At 35.6% G+C, this 24,700-nt stretch overlaps 1 protein-coding gene across 1 annotated transcript in view; it reads left to right on the top strand.

Annotated features, from left to right (window-relative positions):
* Positions 1–24,700, top strand: part of LOC106883723 (dynein beta chain, ciliary) — a 362,109-nt gene that overhangs the window by 293,502 nt on the left and 43,907 nt on the right. The window contains exons 73-79 of the mRNA XM_089364269.1: positions 1,544–1,763; positions 2,467–2,567; positions 3,646–3,922; positions 4,674–4,850; positions 7,324–7,483; positions 12,338–12,483; positions 23,794–24,149. Of these exons, the coding sequence (XP_089220395.1) occupies positions 1,544–1,763; positions 2,467–2,567; positions 3,646–3,922; positions 4,674–4,850; positions 7,324–7,483; positions 12,338–12,483; positions 23,794–24,149 (1,437 nt within the window). The remainder of the gene's footprint in view (positions 1–1,543; positions 1,764–2,466; positions 2,568–3,645; positions 3,923–4,673; positions 4,851–7,323; positions 7,484–12,337; positions 12,484–23,793; positions 24,150–24,700) is intronic.

Consider the following 24,700-nt stretch of genomic DNA (forward strand, 5'->3'; position numbering starts at 1 on the left):
AACCACATGGTTCCGGGTTCAGTCCCATTGTGTGGCACTTTGGGCAAGTGTCTTTTACTATCGCCTCTGGCCGACCAAAGCCTTGTGAGTGGATTTGGTAGACAGAAACCGGAAAAAGCATGTCGTATATATGTATATATATATATATATATATATATGTGTATGTATGTTTGTGTGTCTGTGTTTGTCTCCCCACCATCGCTTGACAACCGATGCTGAGACTGATAGAATAAGTACTAGGCTTACAAAGAATAAGTCCTGGGGTCGATTTGCTCGACTAAATGCAGTGCTGCAGCATGGCCGCAGTCAAATGACTGAAACTAGTAAAAGAGTAAAGATTATATAAATATATTTCTAGTCTTTCTACCATATAGTTTTTGTTGTTTTAATGAACCATATATTTTATTGATATCTTTATGGCTTATCCATTAAATATGCTGACAGCTACTTACCTACTGTTTATTGTGTAAATGGCTTCTCAAAATTACTTCATTTTTACCAAATTCTAGTTTTATACATTGACAAATGTGTACTTCTGTATTCTTATGTAGTGATGCTTCATTTACTACAATTTAACAATTTATACTGAATTTATGTAATACTTAATGAGACCCAAATAAAGTAGAAGTATGCCTAGAGTTGCATAGATTGCATAGAGCATTGTTTCATATAAATGTCTGTATATGTTTTTATAAAGCCAAAACAATGCAAGTTGTAAGACATAATACAGCTCAATGGTTTGTATTTTTACCTTGTATATCAATTTTTCAGCATTGGGTCCCCATCATCAGCAAATCCTTGGGAAAATGGTATTGTGAGCTGACTTTTCTGTTTTATAGTGTGCATATTTGAGGAGTTACTTTGTATTGTTATAGTAGTCAATCTGTTACATGCACTTTGGTTCTGTTGTTGATTTGTGGGTTGGTCTTGCTAATTAAGATGGCTTCCTTTATTCTTGAGTTCCCAATGTTTCATTCTGTAGCTTCAATGGAAACTTGACTATCTTGGGTATGACATTTCCAGCTGTGTTTTTTTTTTTTTTTTTTTTTTTTTTTTTTTTGGCAGAAGGAGCATTAGCAAAGAGTTTTTGTTTATGGTTACTTGTCTGATGGTATTTCTAATTTAGAATTCATTACATTTGCTACTCATGATTTATACATCATCTAGAGTTGTTTCCTGCATAATAAAAGAAGAGAAAAATTTGTAATTAATTAACCAGTGTTTTTTTTTTTTTTTACTGCATATTTTATGCTACTTCAGATTTTTTATGTTTTATGCATTAGAAATGTTAACAAACATTTCCCTTATTGTTTATCATGTAAATGACATCTCTAAACTATAATATATACTCAAACTATGTGAGCTTATATAGTTCTAGCTGTACAAAAACTGAATATGACTCTATTAAGCTGAAATCATAATCTTTCAGTTGTCATAATTCGCATGTTTTTCTCTAAGGGTTATAACCCCACAGATAGTTCTAGAGCCAAGCTAAAAGTATATTCTGAAATAGAATTAATCTTAACCTTGATATATTCCCTAGATTCTGAAGGATGAGAAAAACAAGCTGGAAAATGCCATCAATGTATTTGAGCACCGAGTTGAAGGGATTACAGGAATAACTGCAATAGCAGCTGGTCTTACAAGTTACTTAGGACCACTTCATCATCGTTTACGCCAACTTGCACTGACATTAATATGGAAAAACTTGCTAGTTAACAGTGGAATCCATCTCTTTTATGATAAAATTGATCATTGCAAAGGTCTGTAGTAACTATTATTATTATTGTTGACGATGCTATTATTGTTATTATTATTATTATTATCATTATTATTATTATTAAGGCAGCAAGCTAGCAGAATCATTAGCATGCCAGGCAAAATGCTTAGGGGTATTTTGTCTGCTGCTATGTTTTGAGTTCAAATTCTGCTGAAGTTGACTTTGCCTTTCATCCATTCGGGGTCAGTAAAATAAGTACTTGTGAAACACTGGGGTCAATGAAATTGATAGTCTCCTCCTCACAAATTTCAGGCCTTGTGCCTTTAGTAGAAAGGATTATTATTATCTTTGAAGAGTCACAAGTGACTGCAACAGTGCAGTGAGGGATTAAATGCCCTGCTATATTTATTTGTGTGCCATTACATTCTGAGTTCAGACTCTGTTTGGTAGAATGAAGTTGTTGTGCACGTAAATAAATAAGGAAAAGTCAATAAAAACAAATATTTTTAAATGTCTACTCCCAGGTATTGAGAGCGGGTTTTCTTCAGAGTATTATAATCCTTTTTAGCTAACACTCCAGAAAAAAGTTCATATGTTAATGCTGTAAATATGATTTAGCTGCAGAGCAAAATAAATACATATGCATGCAGATTGAGGACCAATGATGATGATGATATCAGCAACAATAACAATAATAATTAGAGTTTTTGCTGACTTTAAACAATAACTCAATTTTTCTAAAACAGGCTACACCGTTGAATGGTCAGTTGAGTCTGAAAATAGTCAAACATATAATGAGAAAAATGAAATGAAATTGAAGCATGAAATTCCAGTTGGCACAATACCTGTAAGTCTAACAATTATACATCATATGTATATTCACATTTATACACACATTCATATGCACAAACTAAAGTTATATTGCTTAAATCTGAATTATACAATGGAAGTAAGTCTATAGTAAAAAAAATCAATCTATACAACATACTTAGTATATATGCATATTTGAAACACAAGAAGCTATGGTTTTCCTCCTGGAAGAATCCTTTTAAAAACATGTTGTCCACTCTATAAAGTGGTTAGTATTAGGAAGGGCATTCAACCATAAAAACCATGCCAAAATAGACAGTAAAGTCACATGCAATCTTCTGGTCTGCTAACTCCTGCCAAACCGTCCAACCAATGCCAGCATGGAAGACAGATATTGAATGTTGATGATGATATATTTTAACATGATATTCTTCAGGGCTAGGTGAAATGAAACCACTCCAGAAGTGATTGTGAGAGTAACAGTTTGTATTTCTCTAGTGTTGCACCTTCAAAATGTTTTGTACTCATGTCACTTTTGAAACCAAATCAAATCTGCCTGTCTGAAATATATACAGATTGTGTATAAATTATTCACTGGTTTGCCACAGTGTTGCATAAGCAACATAAATTCAAATTATGCAATGAAAGTAGCTCTATAGTAAAAACTCTGTCAATGCGACATAAATTCTGGGGCAATTTCATTCTAGCTCTGACATACATTGTATTTATTAACACAATATGTCCATAAAGTGATATTTTCCAGGATGAAAATTGCAGATTCTGTTGTTTCAAGTACATACATAAAGTATGTAGATAGCCACCTAGAAGGATAGATGAGTCAGAAGAAAAACAAAAAAATAGAAGTATACAAGATAGGTAGACATAGACAAATGGATAAAGATATTGAAAAATAAATAACTAAATAAATATGTAAGAAACAAATAGGTAGGATACATTGACAGATAGCACAGTAAACTAGAAAAATAACTGCTCTTCACCAGCACCGTATATGAAATAGTTGATTGTTTGTAGGTACTTGCTAGCCTACAAACAGCTAATATAACTATATATTAACTAATATTTGTATAAAATTCAGCCAACTTTTATTACTTTAGTACACCATTCCAGAAGAGGAAGAGGATGAAATAGAAGAGGAAGATCAAGATGAAAAATTTAGTGATGAGAATATAAATTCCAAGAGAATAAATGAAGAAACTGTGACATTATCAGAACCTGATATTCCTAATGAAAAATCAATTCCATCGGAAGTGTTTGGTAATAGAATGAGAAATGCATATGTGGATATGAACCAGCAGTCACAGCATCATCAGCATCAATTACAACAGACAGGGGATATGCAAAATAAACAAAAGCAAGAATTTGGACAATTAGGTATTTTCTATGATTCTTTATGCATATTTTTACTTGTTTTATTATCTCTCTCTCTCTTTCTCTCTCTCTCTCTCTCTCTCTCTCTCTCTCTCTCTCTCTCTCTCTCATTCTCCCTCACAACACATCTATCTGTCTATCTATCTGTCTGTCTGTCTATCACTGTGTTTGTATATATATCTTTTTTTGGAACTGTGGATCTCAAAGCAGATAAGGCTATAAATGATAGCTTGTAGATATTGGGTTAAAAAGTTAGAGGCTGCCATTGAGACTTGAACCCACATCTCCTGTAAACATAACAGGCATTCTACCATAAGGCTAGCAGTCTTTGAGCCTTTGTCTCCAGTAGGTTTTTTAACTCAGTTGTTACATGCTTTATCTACCATTCCAAACAAAAATTATTTCTTGTTCTCTCCAAGTGTATAAACTCTTGTGATATCATTGACATACAGTTCTTTCTGGTAAGAATAAAGTTTCAAAAATCAGTAAACTTGAATCAATAAATCAAAGATTGCTTTGGTGAAATGGTAGAACACCTGTCGTGGTTACATGTGATATGGGTTCCAGTTCCACAGACAGCCTTCAACTTTTTCAATCCAAATGGGTTTTTAACCCAATATTTACACACTACTGTTTATAGCCTTATCTGCTTCAAGATCCACAGTTCCATAATAGCTAATCTGCAATAACTATTTCTACTAGTTATTGCAGGTTTTGATATAAGTTTTTTGTTACATTCTATGGAATATTTCAGAGAATGGCATCGCCACAGACATGGCAACGTTTCTATCACTCCAAAAACAATGCAGCCCAGTTCAAGATTTGAAACCCTGGCCATCTTCATGTAGCCTGACTGGTTACCATCGTTATTTATATTCTTTGATTAAGGTTTTAGCAGGAGAACAGCAACTTAATGAATGGCTTAAGATGGGTAAGATTAAATTTCTCTTTATTTTGGAATATATATTATTAAACATACATTTCAACATATGCACACATACTTAAATATATATACACACACACACAAACATGCACGCATGTGCACACATACACACACATGCAAACACACACACATGCACATGATACATTCACATATGCATACATTAACAGAAATGTACAGATACACATACATGTACAAGTATGCACATATTTGCATACAGATATACTCATGTGCACACATACATACTTAAATTCACACACAGAAGTACATAGACAGACATACATACAAGCATCTACAAGCACAAATGCATATAAGCATATATATGCATACTTATGCATATGTATATACACACACTTTCACACACAAGCATAGCCGTTCATTTTTACATACATGCTATCCCAAACACATGCACACACATAGCCTACTACACAGATACATACCTGCAAACATGCATGCACACACACATATATACTTTCATATACGTACACTTACACCCACAAAGAGTTTCTCACACACATTTCCTCCCCACTCTCTCTCTCTCTCACCCAATCACACGCACACATTCATACAACCTATTACACATACATATACATATATAAGCATGTATATAAATATGTACTGAAACACACACATTGTTACTATATTTTACATTCTGTATTACTCAGTTGAGCACCATTTAATAAGCAACTTTGGTAATGTTAATTCTAAAGTGCTTTTAGAAATGATTTCTAAAGGTGGTTTTGTGAATGTATTCTTTGTTCCATTCACTTCTTCACTTCATCTTTCTTCTTTCATTCAGTTTCTTACTTATATTTTCATCCAGTCTACTTTGTGTTTTCAAATTCTAATCTAGTCTGAAGAATTCTTATAAATGTCTCAAACTCTGAGAAGAGTTATTATTTGATAAGCTTATAATTATTTGAACTATCAGGTGATTTCTAGTGTAACATGGTTGACAGGTATGCAAGAGCTATGTGCTTTCAATCCTGTTAGTCAGCTTGGTGCTCATATTCATTGTGGCAACATGCATGTCTGTGTGATTAAGATGCTACAGAGTGCTTTTGAGTTCAAGCTCATGGTGCATTCTCTTGAACAAGCTTCTGCTATTTTACCAACCACTTCATTCAAGTGATGAAGCATGAAGGTCTGGAAATGTTATATGTAAATTGTAGGACTGATGAGGAAATATAAAACCATTTATAAAATATGTTTAAGCTCGAACACACTTGAATACAGCATGACTGAAAAAACAGCTAGTTCCTCAGATACAAATATATATATATATATATATATATATATATATATATATATACATTGTGTGTGTGTGTGTGTGGCAAATGCTTTATGCCATTTCTTTAAGCTTCACCACTGCAATTAATCACACACCATGTTGATTTATTATAAGAAACATAAAATAACAGCAGTGAACATCAGCTGAATAAATACAATTATATTCTACATGAGTGGTTCTCAATCATTTTTTGCCTATGGACCCCTTTGATTCTTATTTTACTCTACCAGACCCTAATAAACATTCAATATTTAAAAAAAGTTCCATTATATTTTTATAATTAAATATTATTAGGAATTGTATAACACAAAATTGTTAAAATATTTTGTGAATTGTATAAGTACAACCAATTTATTGCATATAAATTTTCACAGCAAAACTTTACGTAGACCCCACCCCCCACCCAAGAGCCGTGTGGACCCCTTCTGAGAACCATTGTTCTGCACCACGTAGTGATTCTTTTTTCAATCACAGAAATTGTAAAGAAGGATACTAGGTAGCTTCAGGTAAAAAAAAAAAAAAAAAACAGACCTGTAGTTTGTTGCTTTTTGTTGAGAATAGGCACAAAGTTATAAATTTTGAGATAAATCCTTATTTGTTGTACAGAGTAGATGTCAGCAATTGTCAACAGAACTATTTTATTTCTTCTACACTATTAATTATTTAAAAACGAATAAACATCCCAACATCCATTTACTTTGCCCCTATAATCTCTGGACATGAATCTATAAGAATGTTAGAAATTCTTATTATATATATATTTTTTTGTTAGCTTATTATTTGTGTTTCTCTGTTTCAGTACATGGAATCACCTAGCAGATAGTAGAAGGCTGACAATCATTCCTTCATAATATTTGGTGGGATTAAAAGTTTGAATTTGGAATTAAGGAATAAAGAAGATGATGCATAGAATATACATATCTAATTTGTTTTACTTGTTATGAGTTCTTACATTTTCTAGTTTATGATAATCATGTATAGCACTATTTCATTCTTTTTAGAAATGATCAGAATAACATAACATGAAGTATTATAGATTAAATATTTTAGAAAATTAGGCATTTCTTAAACCTGGAAAATCATTCCAGCCCAGAAGAAATTCTTGGAATATGTGTTTTCCTTTCCTTTTCAATAAATCAATCAATATTCTCTAACTTTTATTTCTCATTTTAGATTTGAATGTTCACAATTTAGAGAATGCAGCTATTCTGTGGTCATGCCAGAACAACTATCTGTTTCTGGTGGACCCTCATTGTTTTGGTCAACAACAGTTTGAGTGGCAGAATAAACAGAAGAATAAAACCAATATTGATAAGTTAGACTTAAATCAAAAGTAAGTACATGGAATATTCTCTGCTGTGGTTGAAAGCTATCAGTTTATTCCTGATGGAGTTATTGTAAACATAGTTAATGTACTTGCTATCAATATGATCATCATCATATCTATCTGCTTTTACGTGTTGGCAAAAGTGGAATGAGTTTTGTGAAGCAATTTGACAGCTGAATGACTTTACTGTCATTATCTTTTTAGTCACCTCTTTGGACATGCAAGATTACCATGTACTTATTCTAAAACTATGCTACACATTGTAAAATATCTAATTAAAATATCATTATAGCATTATAATATCATAATAGCATTAAAATATTTAATTAGACATAATTATACCTTGAAGAAATCATAACATTAGCTCAATACCAAATGTAAAAGTCATTTTAGAAAACATGAGAAACAACTCTGTCATGTTTTGTTCTTATTGAATCTCCTCAGGAAAACAAAATTCCCAATACAAACTGAATTAGTTGAAGTAGTAATGAAATAATCACTAAGTATAATATTGTATACAAGCAAATATGAAAAATTAGCATATTGACCCCTTGCCTGACTAAGGCGTTTTCATAAGTTTGTCCTAAATACCCATGCTTGTTTTCAGTTAGCTCTGGTTTCATACATTCTGTGTAATATAAAGTTTTCTTTTCATAAGTCCCAAGTTACTCTGGTGATTGAAAAAAACTGGGTTTGTGTATCTTATATGATACATAGACTGGAGAAATATGTCCTGTGTGTCACATATAATATACAGGACAAGCAAAAGTTTGAATGTAAGAAAAAAAATCACTGAAGTTAATTATTCAGAGATGTTACCCACATATTTAATGTGATGGTCATCAAAAATTGTTGGACCACGATTGCTATGGTCAACAACAGTTGGAGCATTAGACTAAATAGAAGAACAAAACCAATATTGATAAGAGAGAGTTCAATCAAATGTAAGTAGATGGAAAATTTCCAATTTTGTAACATAACAAGAGTTCTAATTAGGTTTTACCTGTTTATAGGTGAAGAATATAAAAGGTGAGCCAAAAGTCACACACCAGGCATTTAACATTTTGTTTATGTTGTCGTTGTTGTTGTGGTTATTATTATTAAGGTGGTGAGCTGGCAGAATCATTAACACACAGGGCAAAATGCTTAGCGGCATTTTGCCCATCTTTAGGTTCTGAGTTCAAATTCCACTATGGTTGACTTTGCCTTTCATCCTTTCGGGGCTGATAAAATAAGTACCAGTTGAACACTGGGGTCAATATAATTAATTTAGCCCATCTCCACAAATTTCAGGCCTTGTGCCTTTAGTAGAAAATATTATTATTATTATTGTTCAGTAGTTTTATTTTTATAACGTGCTTTCACTTCACTACCGAGCGCAGCTCTGTGTGCCTTGGGTATGTGCTGTGGTTTGATGTGATGCTCTTATGGTTACTGTATTGAAAGTGTTTTTCATAGGATGTGTGCAGTGCCCAGTAGTGCAATTTTCTGTATGTTATATATATTTGTAAGTCCTGGTGTTTTGTTATGTATTTGTCTGAATATTTTTTATTATACCTAAGGCACCTACTATGATAGGAATTGTTTCTGTTTTTAATTTTATTATTATTAATATTATTATTATTATTATTATTAATTTTGTTCATTATGGACAAGTACATATGTATTCATCATTATTTTATTTATTTTATTCAATTTTAGAAAAATTGAAGCATGTCTTTGACAACTTAAAGCATTTTGAACTTATATTGTATGTGACTTTTGGTCTACCTTCTATTTTCTTGAACATGTTTTCAGGAATTTTAATATTTAGTGAATAATGTCCAACTTGAAAGATGAAACTGCATTGAGGAATGCCTGTATAGTGTAAGGGCAATAGTTATTGTTTTCCTGTTAGCTGACTTGGATCTAGCAAATTTTTGGTCAAAGATGTTCAAACCAAAGCCATCTCCATCTTTGTTTTGCCACAGCATACAAGACTAATTTATCCATTGTGGCATTTTTTAAGGTAATAGGGTATGGTTTTAGAGAAATTTGCTGTCATTTCTAGCAAGGCACAAGGCCACATAGAAGCTTCTTCTCAAGGAAATAGTACCAGAGTATTGATGATGTTATTTAATTAAAATTTCTTCAAGGAGAGAAGAATTAGTCTTAATTTAGCATTAATTAAATATTTTCATTATAGCCACAAATTTTTGTGACTGTAATGAATTAACAAGTTGATGGTAATTATGATGATAATGGTAGGGATGATGATAATGTTGATGATGATGGTGGTGGTTGTGCTGCAGCTGCAGCTATGGTGATAGTAGTTTGCTATTGAGTGTCCATAATCAGCTCTGCTTGAATGGAGCTGTAGCAGTGATGTTTCTAGCCATAGCTATCTCCACTTACATTTAAGGGTCAATGCTGCCCTTTATATTAACACTCAAGACTTAAAACATGTAATCCCCTCTTCTTAAGATGGTAATGACTTTGATACATAATAAAAAAAAAAAAGAAAACAAGCACACAACCTTACAACTTTCCTTTGCTGCATTGACTACAGGAAGCCCTTTCATTGAGCAAACTATAGCCACATGTGGTGCATCATGTCTAATCTTAACATTCCAAAACGCCTCATTCAGTTCATCAAGTAGCTTTACATTCAGCAAGAGTCCTGCATTTAAGCAAATAATGTGGGCATTGAACAGTTCAAAAGTGAGAAAGGTGTTCATCAGGGCTGTATTCTTTCTTTGTGCTTGTTCAACATCTACACTGAGAGGATAATATGAGAAGCAATACAGGAAGAAGATGGCATCAGAATACATGGCTTGCAATGTTTCTAATTTAGGGCAAGGCAGTGACTTGGCAGAATAGTTTGTACATCAGGTAAGCTGCTTAGTAGCTGTTCACCTGTTTTTTAAATTCTGAGTTCAAATTCTGTCAAGTTCAACTTTGCTTTTGATCCTTTTGGGGCTGATAAAATAAGGACCAGTTGAACACTGGGATCAATGTAATCAACTTACCTCCTCTCTTGAAATTGCTGACGTTGTGCCAAAATTTGAAACCAAAATTATTTCTTCACCCATTATTTTCACATATTGATTCATAATTTTCAGGTAACCAGCTGGAAGAACTGTCAGCTTACCAGGCAAAATACTTAGTGCTATTTCAAAAACGACTTTGCCTTTCCTCCTTTCAGGGTTAATACTGTCTTTCATCCTTTTGAGCTTGATTATAGGGGGGGGGGGTCAATGTAATCGACTTTCCCGTCCCCTAAACTACTGGCCCTGTGCCAAAATTTGAAACCAATGTTTCTAATTTAGGTTATGCAGACTTTACTGTTCTTCTTGCCAAGACTGAAGCAGATCTGCAACAAATGATAAACAGTCAAGAAGGCAGCAAATGTTCATGGTCTTTATCTCAATCATAAGAAAACAAAAGTCATGGCTGTAGGAAAAAAGGAAGTAACTATTAGCATCAAACTAGGAAGTGAGAGGCTTGATCAGGTTGATTGTAACAAGTACCTTGGAGCCCAAATCTGTAAGAAAGAAATTAAGACATGGCTAACCATGGCAAGAACTCTCATAGAAATTTTGATAATATTCGGAGCAGAAAAAGTGTCCCATCTAAGTTAAACAAAGCTCGTGCTTGTGGTTGAGACGTATGGACAGTGAACAAATTTGAGGAGAATATAATCAATGCATTTGAAATGTGAGAGTATAAGAAAATGTTATGAGACTCTTAAAAGTACAATTGGAAAAATGAATGGGTGTTAGAAGTAGGAGAAAGATGACAACTCCTGAACATTGTGATAAAACAAAAGCTCATCTTTTATGGTTATATTCGAAGAAGCAGAGGTTTTGAAAACAGTATCATGGAAGGGAGAGTAGAGGACAGTAGATCAAGAGGCAGGCAAACAATGCAATGGATGGACAATATCAAGAGTGGCAAAGCAGCTGGAGAACTTGCACTTAATCAGGAAGACTTTTGTATTATCAATGCACTGCAGGCGTATGATGCATGAGGACGACATAAGACTGGCTTACCACTCTCAGTATATTGAGTAACAACACCAAAATTCCCTCACTGACATTGTATAAATGTTAGTTTTGATGTTGATTTAGTATTAAGACATGAAAGATTAACTAGTGATTTCTAGGCATAAGGTGACGTGTGTGCAATGGGACTGATTCATTAGTATTAGAATATACAATGGAATAAAGAAAATATAAAGGAACCGTTTTGTAAGGAATGGTGAATGTTGTTTAGCCCCAAAGTCAGTCCTGATGGAGCTGGTCTATATTGAAAATCATTCTAGCCATGATCACACCATCATCATCACCACCACCTTATAAGGTTCACTTTTCCACGCTTGCATGAGTCAGACAAAATTTGTTGAGGCAGATTTTCTCTGGCTGGATGTTCTCCCTGTTGCTAACCCTTATCTGTTTCCAAGCAAGCTAAAATTTCAGCCATGTTTTCCATGGAGAACTGGAAATGAATGACATCACCTGTATGACATTGATGCTTGCTTAACCATTACATGATGTTGACATGGTGTACACACAGACATGCTCGCACGCGTGTGCACACACACGCATACGCATGTACATATGCACACGCATGCATACACATGCACATATACACAATGGGCTTTTTTACTTTTCTATCTTCAAAATCCAGTCACAAGGCTTTGGTCAGCTTAGGGCTATAATAAAAGACACTTGCTTAAGATGAACCCAAGTTTCTTAACCACATAGCCACACCTGCATCCAGCATCGTCCAATATTTCCAGCTCTTTTAATATGGTTGCATGGCTGGGTATAAATAATGGCAAAATATTCTAGAAACCTTCAATCATTTATCCATTTTCAGTTGGGTGGATGAGCTCAGTGAACGCTTCTTGAGGAACATGGAAATTGGTAAAAGTACGCTGCTTTACAATTATTCAGACCAACTTCAACTTAATGATACAATTGAATGCATCCTTTCTCTTCAGAACATGCCTGATAGTGATTTTGGTAAGTTTTGCTAATATTGTTTAGTTATTTTGGGTTTACTTATTTCAGTGGATCAAAATTCTTCTATGCCCAACCTGCCTGATTGCCTACCTACCTGCCTGCCTTGTTGGTTGGTTAGTAAACAGGGGGAGATAAATATTGATATCAACCCATTAATATCAGAGAACATGTCAATTCTTGCTGGATCCTAATTGTTATTCTCAACAAGTTTGAATGTCAGAGTAAACAGAAGGCCAAAAGCAATATTAATCAGTTAAATGTGTGTGTGTGTGTGTGTGTGTGTGTGTGTGTGTGTGTGTGTGTGTGTGTGTGTGTGTGTGTGTGTGTGAGAGAGAGAGAGAGAGATCATTGTTGTGAAGTTTGTTTCTGTGCATAAATGGGTCAGATGAAACAACATTAAGGCAAAGTTTTCTTTGCCAGGATGCTCTTCCAGTTAACAACCTTCACCTATCTCCCAGCATGGTAATATTTCTCTAAGACAATCAGTGAACAGCTCTGATCAGTGAAAATGCTATGGGGATAAAAATAAACTTTCTCTTCTAAAACATTACGGGGGTTATGTTAAATAATATCCTTGTAATGTTGTATAGGTGTTAAATAGATTTGTAATAACTTATCTCTCATATGTATTATATTAAAATTATATACCCTTAGTATATCTCTTTAGCCTTTAATTCTGATATATACATACATATGGGTATGACTGTGCGTGTATATATATATGCATATATGGATATTTATATTCACCTATAAATTTTACAATAATTGATTTTGTTTTTGTGTTATTTATATACACTCCATCTATATATAGGTATATATATGTATGTGGATATATGTGTGTGTATGTATGTATGTATATGTATATGTATGTATGTATACATATATATATACATATGTGTGTATAGATACACACACACACATATATATATATATATATATATATATATATATATATATGTATGTATATATTTGTCTAATTTATTTTATCGGTTATTGGTTGTCCAACCATAAAGTCAAGACATTTTAAAACAATAGATGACCAATTGGATTAACGGACTAAACAACAAAAATAACCCCTCCCCACTATCAGCAGGATTTCAACTACTCCATAAACAAAACAATAACGGAGTAATAAACCTCTCACAGGTTTCTATGTAAAAATATATAAGTTTGGATATTATTGTTAGAATTATAATGATACGAATTAATGCATATGTGTGTATATGTGTATCCTCCTCATGTATACACAGTTTCGTTCTTAGATAAAAAAAATTTTAAGATATATTGTTTTTATAAATTACAATATTACTCCTCTTATAACTTCCTTATAACTTTCTCATACCTCTGTTTACATTTTATCTTATATGTATAATGTAATGCATCTAATAATAATAATAATAATTGATTCATTTGTGTGCATATATAGACATTTATGTATGTACATTTAAATATACATATATGTATTTATGTATATTTATGTATATCTGTGTATATGTAAAAGTATGCATATATATGTGAGTTTTTATATTTTTATATTTATAACTTAACCTTATGTACTTTATAAAATCTCTGTGGAGGCCTAGAGAAACATCCATGTACCTCTATTTCATCTACTGATTACATCAGTCTACTGGAGTGATATAAGTAGAATGAGGTATGTTACCCCTGGACTGAAACAGCTGTAAGATATTATCCCAATTTCTATTGCTGTATGTTATATTTTTATAATTACTGATATAAGACATGATATGTCATATGTGTTTGTATATTGTTATAATTGTCCTTTTAGTAAATAAACAAGTAAATTGACATAATGTCTATAAGTTGATGAAAACCACTTATTAATCCCCTCCATTTTCTTATTGCTATATAAATTAATGGTAAAATAACTTCTTATCCTCTCCCATTTATTGCACTTGGTAATGTAATTGTCATGCAATGAAAAAACACTAGTGTAATAATAATTGGGTATTCTTCCAGCAGTATATTGGATAGATATTATCCCTTAGTGGGTTGGATTTATAACCTCTAACGTTCTTGGATATATATATATATATATATATATATATATATATATATGTATGGAGAGAGAGACTTACACACACATAAATGTGTGTGTGTGTGTATATATTAGCCACTACACATTCTTTATTTTCTCTCCCTGTTTCTTTCAGTGTTCCTTTCTATGGAAGAGCGTAGGCTCGAAACGTTAAAGACTTTTTCACTTCCCGAGCATTAAATTAATACATCTGTTTGTTGTCTACACCACCTGTCTTCGCCTTTTGTTTCTTTGTGAATTCTCCCTATATATATATATATATATATATATATATATATATATAAGAGTATTGTAGTTTGCTGGAAGCATTGTGTATTGTTTGTAAAGAATAAAAAGTTTTGAATGGTACAACAATGCACTACAATACAAACAATGGGCTATATACCAGTTGTAATTTAGTCATCTATAGTCTGATATGATATTTCGGAATAAAATTCCTTCATCAGATATTCTTAGATGGAGTCACTGCTATAATTGGTTTTCCAATGGCTTTTCTTCTTTATTATCTTTTTTTTTTGAATCGTCTCAGCAGTGGTCTCATGAAGCCCCTTCAGGAATTCTTCATGAGAAGTGCATGAGGTCGGCCGTGTCTCAATCTTGTGTGTGCTGGTACATCTGCAGCGCTATTTCTAAGTTATGCATTATATGCGCAGTTTCCTTTTTTTTTGTTATAAACTACAGATGAGCATATTATTAAAAATGAACCTACACTCATCCAGATGTAGCTATAGAACATCTCGACATCACTGGATCGCTATCACTACTTGACTTTAAACTGAATATAACGGAAGAAGGGGAGATCCACACCGAGTTCTACAGGAAAGCAGCCAGTAGAGATATGTTTGTCCAATACAATTCAGAACTTCCACTCGGTGCCAAAATAGGATACGCCAGAAATGAACTTGCACTTATCCAAGGCAAGTGCAGCAGAACGGAGGACAAGATGACCCACACGACACGCTTCCTAGATATATTGAAAACCAACGGGGACCCTAGATCCATTGTAAATCAGCTTAAGTACCCAAGACAATCAACACGCCAACCACATAGAAAACCCAGCAGCACATGCTTCCTTAAAATATCCCATTTTAGTGAGAGGATAGCTACATCCATCTGAGGAGCCATAAGAAGAGAAAGGCTAGACATACAACTAGCCCACTCCAGCCCCTCTGAGAGGATACCTCGCAAAGATACGAATAAGGGACACCAATCAATGCACATTAACAAACTGTCCCATCCGTGACACAGATTTATGCAGCAACAAGTTCTATGTGGGTAGCACAACAAGACCGTTGCACGTCCGCATCAAAGAACATCTGAACACGAGAACCTCTTCCTTCAGAAAACATCAAGACAGATGCTGGAACACCGACAAAAGCATAAGTCACAATTGAGGCCAATGAAAGAAATTTGGGTAATTTAAGAATTAAAGAAGCTATACTCATACGCAGACTAGGGCCCCAAATTAACAACAGGCTGGAGATTGGTAATCAATATATAATTTAGCTACATCTGGATGAGTGTAGGTTCATTTTTGATATGTTCATCTGTAGTTTATAACAAAGAAAAAAGAAAGAAGAGAAGAGAAAAAAAGGAAGCTGTACATATAGTACATAACTTAGAAGCTGCACTACGTATGTACTAGCACACTCGAGATTGAGATATGGTGGACCTCACACACTTCTCATGAAGAATTCCGGAAGGAGCTTCGTGAGACCACTGCTGAGACACTTAAAAAAAAAAAGAATAATAAAGAAGAAAAGCTGTTGGAAAACCGATTATAGCAGTGTCTCCATCTAAGAATATCTGAAAATGGAATTTTATTTTGAAATATCATATCAGACTATGAATGACTAAATTACAACAGGTATATAGTCCATTGTTGTACCATTCAAAACTTTTTATTCTCTCTCTTTCTCTTTCTCTCTCTCTCTCTCTCTTTCTCTCTCTCTCTCTTTCTCTCTCTCTCTCTCTTTCTCTCTCTCTCTTTCTCTCTCTCTTTCTCTTTCTCTCTCTCTCTCTCTCTCTCTCTCTTTCTCTCTCTCTCTCTCTCTCTCTCTCTCTCTCTCTCTCTCTCTCTCTCTATATATATATATATATATATATATATATATATATATATATATAGATATATATAGATATATATAGATATATATAGATATATATATATATATATATATATAATCATCATCATCATCATCATCATTTAACAACTGTTTTCCATGCTGGCATGTGTTGGAAGGTTTAACTGAAACCTGGTAAGCCAGGCAGCTGTACCAGGTTCTGATCTGATTTAGCAAGGTTTCTGTAACTGGATGCCCTTCCTAATGCCAACCACTTCAAGAGTGTAGTGGGAGTTTTTATGTGCCACTGGCACAATACCTATTGGCCACGACTATGGTGTCACTTGACCTTGACAGGTCTACACAAGGACAATAGGTCTCAGTCACCTGTCACTGCCTCCATGAGACCCAATACTAGAATGGTGCTTTTTAAATGCCACCGGCACAGGTGCTAGTCAGATGGCACTCGTATTGGCCACAACTATGATTTCACTTGGCTTGACAGCTCTTTTACAAGCACAGTATATCGCTCAACGTTTGAAGGGTGCTTTCAACATGCCAGTTATGGGATACTGGCATCAGCCACAACTATGGTTTCACTTGGTTTGATAGTTTTCTCAAGCACAAGATATCATCAAAGATCTTGGTAACTTGTCAGCATTTGAAGATTGTGCTTCACCATCCCATCCCGTGTCATCTTGGCTCTACCTCTTCCACAAGTTCCCTCCACCATCAGAATGTGACACTTCTTCACATAGCTGTCCTCATCCATATGCATCACATGATCATACCAGTACAGTTGTCTTACTTGCACACCACATTGTATGCCTCTTATGCCCAACTTTTCTCTCAAGACGCTTACACTCTGTTGTGTATGCACACTGACATTACACATCCAGTGAAGCATACTTGCTTCATTTCTTACAAGCCTATGCATGTCACAGCCCATGTTTCACTGCCATGTAGTACGGCTGTTTGTACACAGGCATCATACAGTCTACCTTTCACTCTGTTACCAGCAGAGGTAGGGGATCTCTGAATTTTGCCCAGCCTATTTTTATTTTAGCAGCTACACTCTCAGAGCATCCACCCCAACTACTGACTTGGTCTCCTAGATAATGGAAGCTATCGACTACTTCTAGTTTTCCCCACTGGCAGTTGATGGAATCTATTTTCTGTACATTTTTAGTGTTAATTGTACCTGTGCACATCCCATACACAAAAGCTATTTTCCCTGTAATCCTTCCTCTGATATTGCTGCACCTTTTATGTGTCCATAGCTTACACCAGGTACATCTTATGGACTTTCTACCTATGCCTTTTCTACAGATCGCGCAGGGCCATCTACCTTGAGGGATATGCGATTTGTCTGCTTTCCTACTTACTAAGGCTTTGGATTTTGCCAGGTTAACTCTGAAGCCCTTCTATTCTAGACCTTGCTTCCACACCTGAGCCTTTTTCTCTAGTTCTGAAAGCAATTCAACTATAAGAACAAGATCATTAGTATAGAGGAGCTCCCAAGGGCAGCCTGTCTTAAATTCCTCTGTTGTTGCCTGAAGGACTATGATGAACAAGACAGGTCTGAGGACTGATCCTTGGTGAACCCCTACTTGTACCCTGAATTCTTCACTATATTCGTTGCCAACCCTCACCTTACTGACAGCATCCCTATACATGGCTTGTACAGCTCTCACTAATCACTCGTATATTCCTAGTTTCTGCATTGACCACCAGATAAGGGATTGGGGGGATCCTGTCGAAAGCTTTCTCCCTGTCAGCAAAAGCCAAGTACAGATGTTTATCTTTGGCCAGGTATTTCTCTTGAAGTTGCCTTACCAGAAATATAACATCAGTGCTGCTTCTCCCTGGCACAAAACTGCATCTCATCTAGATTAACTCTCTAGCCCTCACCGGGTTGTCCTGTCGGAAGCTCCAGTTGTCCTCCACATTATATGATGGTATATCCTCCTCTTTTCCGTCAAAAGCTTCAAGTAACACATCTCTAAATCTCTGTCTATTTAGAGGTTCCTTAAACTTCCAGACCTTTCTTTTCCATGCTGGTCACATTCTGGGCAGCCATTTAGTCCTGATCCCAAAGTCATTAACAACTAACCTATGCTGTGGGTGCATTCTTCTGGGAATGTTTTGGCATTTATAAGCAGCCATCTTTTCCATTTCCTGTTAAGAATGTAGTCAATCTGACTAGTGTGCCCACCAGACTAGTAGAAGAACAGATGACTGGCAAGTTACCTGGAGTTAGTATTGCAGACCATAAAATCATTTGCATTACAACTCCAGCAGCCTGGTTCCCTCCGCATTACGGGAACCAAATCTGTTGCTGCAATGCACACCATGGAAACTACCCAGATATTGTCCAACATACCCATTAAAATTGTCAGAAAGAGAGGGTCCCTGTCATTCGTTGACAAGGTAGTCTGCAAGAGGGTGTCATAAAAATCAATCTTTCTATTCATCAGGTAAACTTGGCTGAGGGGCATAGACTGAGATAATGGTCACTGTTCTATGTTGCAACACTATTCTAAGCTTAAATATTCTATCACAGACTCTGACTACCTCGATTACCTTATCAACCCATTTCTCAGCAAGGAGTATAGTCACACCCCTGACCCTACTCAGAAAATCTTGTAGTGACGCCTTTATAGCAGACGACATTTTCGGAGTTTCTATCCACGCATGCGCAGGGACTAGTTCCGGTAGGAATACAGGAAGAGTCTCATGCGCATGCGTAGTCATCGATATCCAAGCTTTCGCTCCTCTATTCATACTCTTTCTCGCTGGCCGACGAAGGGCCTGGACGTCGTAGCAACCTCTCTCCAACATTCCAACTCTGGAGCTAGACAAATAACCACTCAACATCATTGACGGCATCTCAGTAACCAAAGGGCGAAGTGCTGCCGAATTTTATTGTAATAAATATTGTTGTGTTGATAGTTCAGAATCTGCGTTCCATTGTTTCTTCAAGAAGTTAATGTACGGAAGCGGAGTACACCTAATGGTGTATAACCACTTCCCTACAATCTTATACCTATGCTTTTTGCCTGTGAGGAACCTAGTAGAACCTCCTTCCCACCTTACTTCTTGGATGCAGCACAAGTCTACATGCCTCCGTTCAAGCATCTCAACAATCCCACAAGACTTACCTTTCAATATGACCATATTAAGTGTGCCAACTCTGAGGGTGTGGAAGGTGTGGGCCAGGGAGACACAGGGATGGAGGATAGCATTTTGTATCTGAAAAGAAAACTTGCTTGTACGTTTGGCAAACATCGTAAAAGTACAAATAGGTTTCAACTTACACTGTCATTTTATTCGCTTAACAATCGCTACATTTACTGGAAGATAGACACTAGATAGGGATGGAAGTGGGCAGAGAATTCTGTATAGATAACCATTAAAAGTGCTAGGAGAAAGACTTCTGGTATAAGCTAGGAAAAAATGACTTCCAGTACATGTGGGTGGGTGTGGGTTGTAAGGGCACACCATGAACGATGAAGCACCATGGATGCCCTATTCCCTAGCTAAAAGTGATGTACCATATCCACAAACATAGCACAAGTTACTAATTAACAATCAACATGGAAAAGCAAGGATACAAACATATGTGCGAGTGAAAATATTGTGGGTAACAAAACAGAGAGAGAGAGAGGTGAAATTTTGAAGAATTAGGGCTACAGTAGAGGAAACAACAGAACATTTGGATAAGATAATGGGCACCAAAACAAATGATGAGCTGAAATTTTTTGAGATTTGAGCAACAGTAAATAGAATTGGACAATTGGATTTCTTAACTTTGCTATAACATACAGCATGGGGTAGACGAAGCTTTTTAGATAAATAAATAAATAATAATGATAATATTATATGGGTGTTATAAAGTGGAACAGAATTGAACATTTGGATTTCTTAACTTTACTATAACATACAGAATGGAATGAATGAAGCTTTGTAGATAAACAAATAAATGAACGAATAATAATACTTATAATATGAAAACACACACACACACACACACACACACACACACACACACTCTCTCTCTCTCTCTCTCTCTCTCTCTCTCTCTCTCTCTCTCTCTCTCTCTGCATCCCACATTATTAGGCAAATCAACCTTCTCTCAATAAATAAATATGTTCATTTGGAACCAGTTGTTTTTACACTGATTGTTGGTAACATCTATTTGTGCACGTTCTGTTAAAATAAATCAGATCTGTGCCGACGAAGACAAATGGCAGCCATTATCTTGTAGTAGCAACATTTCTGCTGTCCCAGTTTATTAGGCAGGTGCCCAATTTAAGTATCATTATGGGTCAGAAATGTGATCTTAGCTCTCGTAAGAGAAATCTACCATTGTGTCAGAGCTTGGAAAAGAAAAAACAACCATAGAAATATCAAAAATACTCGGAAGAGTTCACCGAACAGTGAAGAAATTTGTGCAGTTTCCTATTTCTGTCTGGCCAAGGTCAAGTATGGATAAGTTGAGGGTTGCTTCAAATTGTACTTTGTCACGTGTGTAAAGAGAAGTTGTGAGGAACCCACGCCTGACAAGTAGAGAATTCTTGAAATTTTGTGGCAGGGAAGACATATCGAAAACTACCAGGTGTCGCCTCTTGAAACAGGTAGCCAGGAATGTTAAGCCTGTTACAAGGCCCCCTCTGAAGTCTGTTCATAAGCAGAAAAGACTGAAATGGGCAGGAGAATACATGAAGATAGATTTTTCAATAGTTCTGTTCACTGACGAATGCTGTGCTACCCTTGACAGACCAGATAGCTGGAGTAAAGGTTGGGTATCGATCAGCAGAACAGCCCTCATCGTTTGAGACGCCAACAGAGGTGAGGTCATATTTTGGGCTGGTATTGTTGGTGATGTGATGGTCAGGCCATGGAAAGTCCTAGATGGCATTAAGGTGGCATTGAAAACGTATGTTACCGTTTTAAAGGACAATTTCCAACTGTGGTTCAAAAAGCAAAAACTTTCATTCAATACAAAACTGGTCTTCATGCATGATACAACTCCACCTCATGCAGCAAAGAATTCTAAGGAACACCTGCAACAAATAGGCTTCTGTGGAGGTTGTTTGATGGAGTGGCCACTTTGTTCCCCTGACTTAAACCCAATTGAGATCCTGTAGAGTGTCCTGAAGTGGCGTGTTTACCAAGATGGATGGCAGTTTTCAAGTAAAGTTGCCCTCTTGGATGCTATTGTAGATGCTACTCAAAGCATGACACAAGAGGAAATCTCCACCTTGACAAATTCAATGGATCAGCACATAAGGGAAGTTATTGCATGTGGAAGATCATGCATCAAACATTAGGAGCTGTATGACATCATAATCCCATGATTATTTTCATTCAAACATATTATTATTCTTTTACTTGTTTCAGTCATTTGACTGTGGCCATGCTGGAGCACCGCCTTTTAGTCGAGTAAATCGACCCCAGGACTTATTCTTTGTAAGCCTAGTACTTATTCTATTGGTCTCGTTGGCCGAACTGCAAAGTTATAGGGACATAGACACCAGCATCAGTCATCAAGCAATGTTGGGGGGACAAACACAGACACACAAACGTATATATATATATATATATATATATATATATATATATACATATATACAACGGGCTTCTTTCAGTTTCCGTCTACCAAATCCACTCACAAGGCTTTGGTCGGCCCGAGGCTATAGTAGAAGACACTTGCCCAAGGTCCTACGCAGTTGGACTGAACCCGGAACCATGTGGTTGATAACCAAGCAACTTACCACACAGCCACTCCTGCGCCTATAATTATGTTTACCATTAAGTCGTTTATAAATGATTTTTTTGTTAAACATTTATTGTTGAATTAAATAAATGTTTGTTCTGACACAATTAGCGTTTTTATTATACTTGCCTAATAATTTGTGACAGTGAAAATGTTGCCCAGTCACAAAAATGGCCACCATTTGTTGACATCTGCACAGACAAGATTTCTTTTAACAGAATGTGCACAGATAGGTGTTGCCAACAGTCAGTGGGAAAATAACTGGTTTTGAATGAATATACATTTATTTATTGAGAGACAGTTGATTTGCCTAATAATGTCGGATGCAATGTATATATATACACACACACACATACAGGGTGTTGTGAATAAATTGTTGTATAATTTACACAAAAATGAAAATAACACTGACATCCCATTTTAACAGATATATTTACCAAAATTACACAAAACTATCTTGAAATACAAAAGAGTAAATTTATTCAATAAAATCACCATTGGTTTCAAACACAGCTTCCAGACGACTTTGGAATCTCCTGCAACTCTTCTGTACAATCTCCTTGTTTAAGTTGGTGAATGCTGCCATAATCCTTGCCTTCAGTTCATATTTTGTGCAACAAGGAGTTTTGATGGTCTCTTGCTCAACTGTGTCACACACGTAATGATCAAGGGAGTTGCAGTCTGGGGAGTTTGGTAGCCAGATGTTAGGGGTAATGTGGTTGCATAACTTGTCTGACAGCCATGACTGGGTTCTCCTGCTCGTGTGGCATGGTGCAGTGTCCTGTTGACAGGCATAGGGTCTTCCAACAGCCACCATCTTCACCTAGGGCAGCACTACCGCCTTCAGACACTTGATGTAGGGCTCTGTGTTGAGTCTGAGGCCATGTGGGAAGATGAATGGAGACATAATGTTGCCATCTCAAGTGATCACTCCAAACACCATGATGTTGACTGGATGTTTGATTTTTATCATTCTCAGTACATGTCCTCAGATTGAACTCACCTCAGTTTGACGCACAAACAGTCTGAAATGTCCGTATTGGAGCTTCTGGCATGAATGTAGGCAGTACAGCATGTTGTTTCCAAATTTCTGGTAGAGTGAATTGCACCATGGTGCTGATTTTCTCAGACAGTACCTGACTGACCCTACCATACTCTGTAGTCAACAAAATCAAAAACAAACGATGTGCATGCATGCAATTTAAAAATATCAAATGGTGACAATTTACACACACACACGCACGCACGCACGCACGCACGCACGCTGATGATATTTTTTGGAATGCAGTAATGCTGTTGGAACAGCAGAAATAATAGGTAAATTATCCTTACATACATATATATATATAATATTTAGCATCAATTACATGTCTTGATGCATTTTGAAATATCTTTTCTTTTCTCCACAGTTTTGAAAGGAAAGTTCTTAGATGCTGGCTGCTTCTCATTGAGCTCTAAATTCAGATTATGTATAACATCAACCTCTGCAGATATCAGTCTACCTTTGGATTCTGGACTTCATTTTACTATCGTGAACTATGGATCCTGTCGAAATATGCTTACTGAAGATCTTAAGAACCATATATTCCAAATCTTGTATCCAGGACTCTACAAAGACTATACCATGGCTGTAGAAAGCTTGCAAACACATAAATGCTCTTCTATCAGTCATTATAATTTCATCAGTGCCATGTCAAGACTAACACCAAAACTATCTTCAGAATATTTTCAGAAGTGGCTTCAGTGGAACCATTATAGGAATCAGGTTTGTTACTGTTGATTTAGTGTCTGGGTGTTATAAATTCCTGAATACTACTGCTCTATAGAGGATTTATACTTCAATATGGGCGTCTGCCTTCTATTTTCCATGTTACTCAGATCACAAACATTGGTCTTTAGCATGTATATTAAGTTTGAAGAAATTGTCTATATTTGGTTGCTCTTGAGTTCAATTCCTGCTGAAGTCAGTTTTATTGTTTATCCTTCCAAAGTCTATAAAATAGATACTGATCAAGTATTGGTAGTGGGAATTTAGTTGACTGTTCACTTCCCTAAAATTTGTAGTCTTATTAACTAAAGTTGCACAATACAGGATTGAATAAAATATACATGTGTAAAGTCATATTTAATGCATTTGAGTACACTCAGGTACGAGAAGACTAGCAAATATATTGTTTGCTGTTCTAACAAATTGTTCTTTCAGGCTGTGAAAGGCAAATTTGGTATTTGTTGCTGAATATGCATATTGATGCAGGAACACATGTCCTATGATCCAATGCTATTATTCCTAGCTTCTTGTATTTTCATTCATGTTTT

This window comes from Octopus bimaculoides, chromosome 16 (genome assembly GCF_046866305.1).
Source record: "Octopus bimaculoides isolate indiv1 chromosome 16, ASM4686630v1, whole genome shotgun sequence".
In the NCBI taxonomy this organism is placed as follows: Eukaryota; Metazoa; Mollusca; class Cephalopoda; order Octopoda; family Octopodidae; genus Octopus; species Octopus bimaculoides.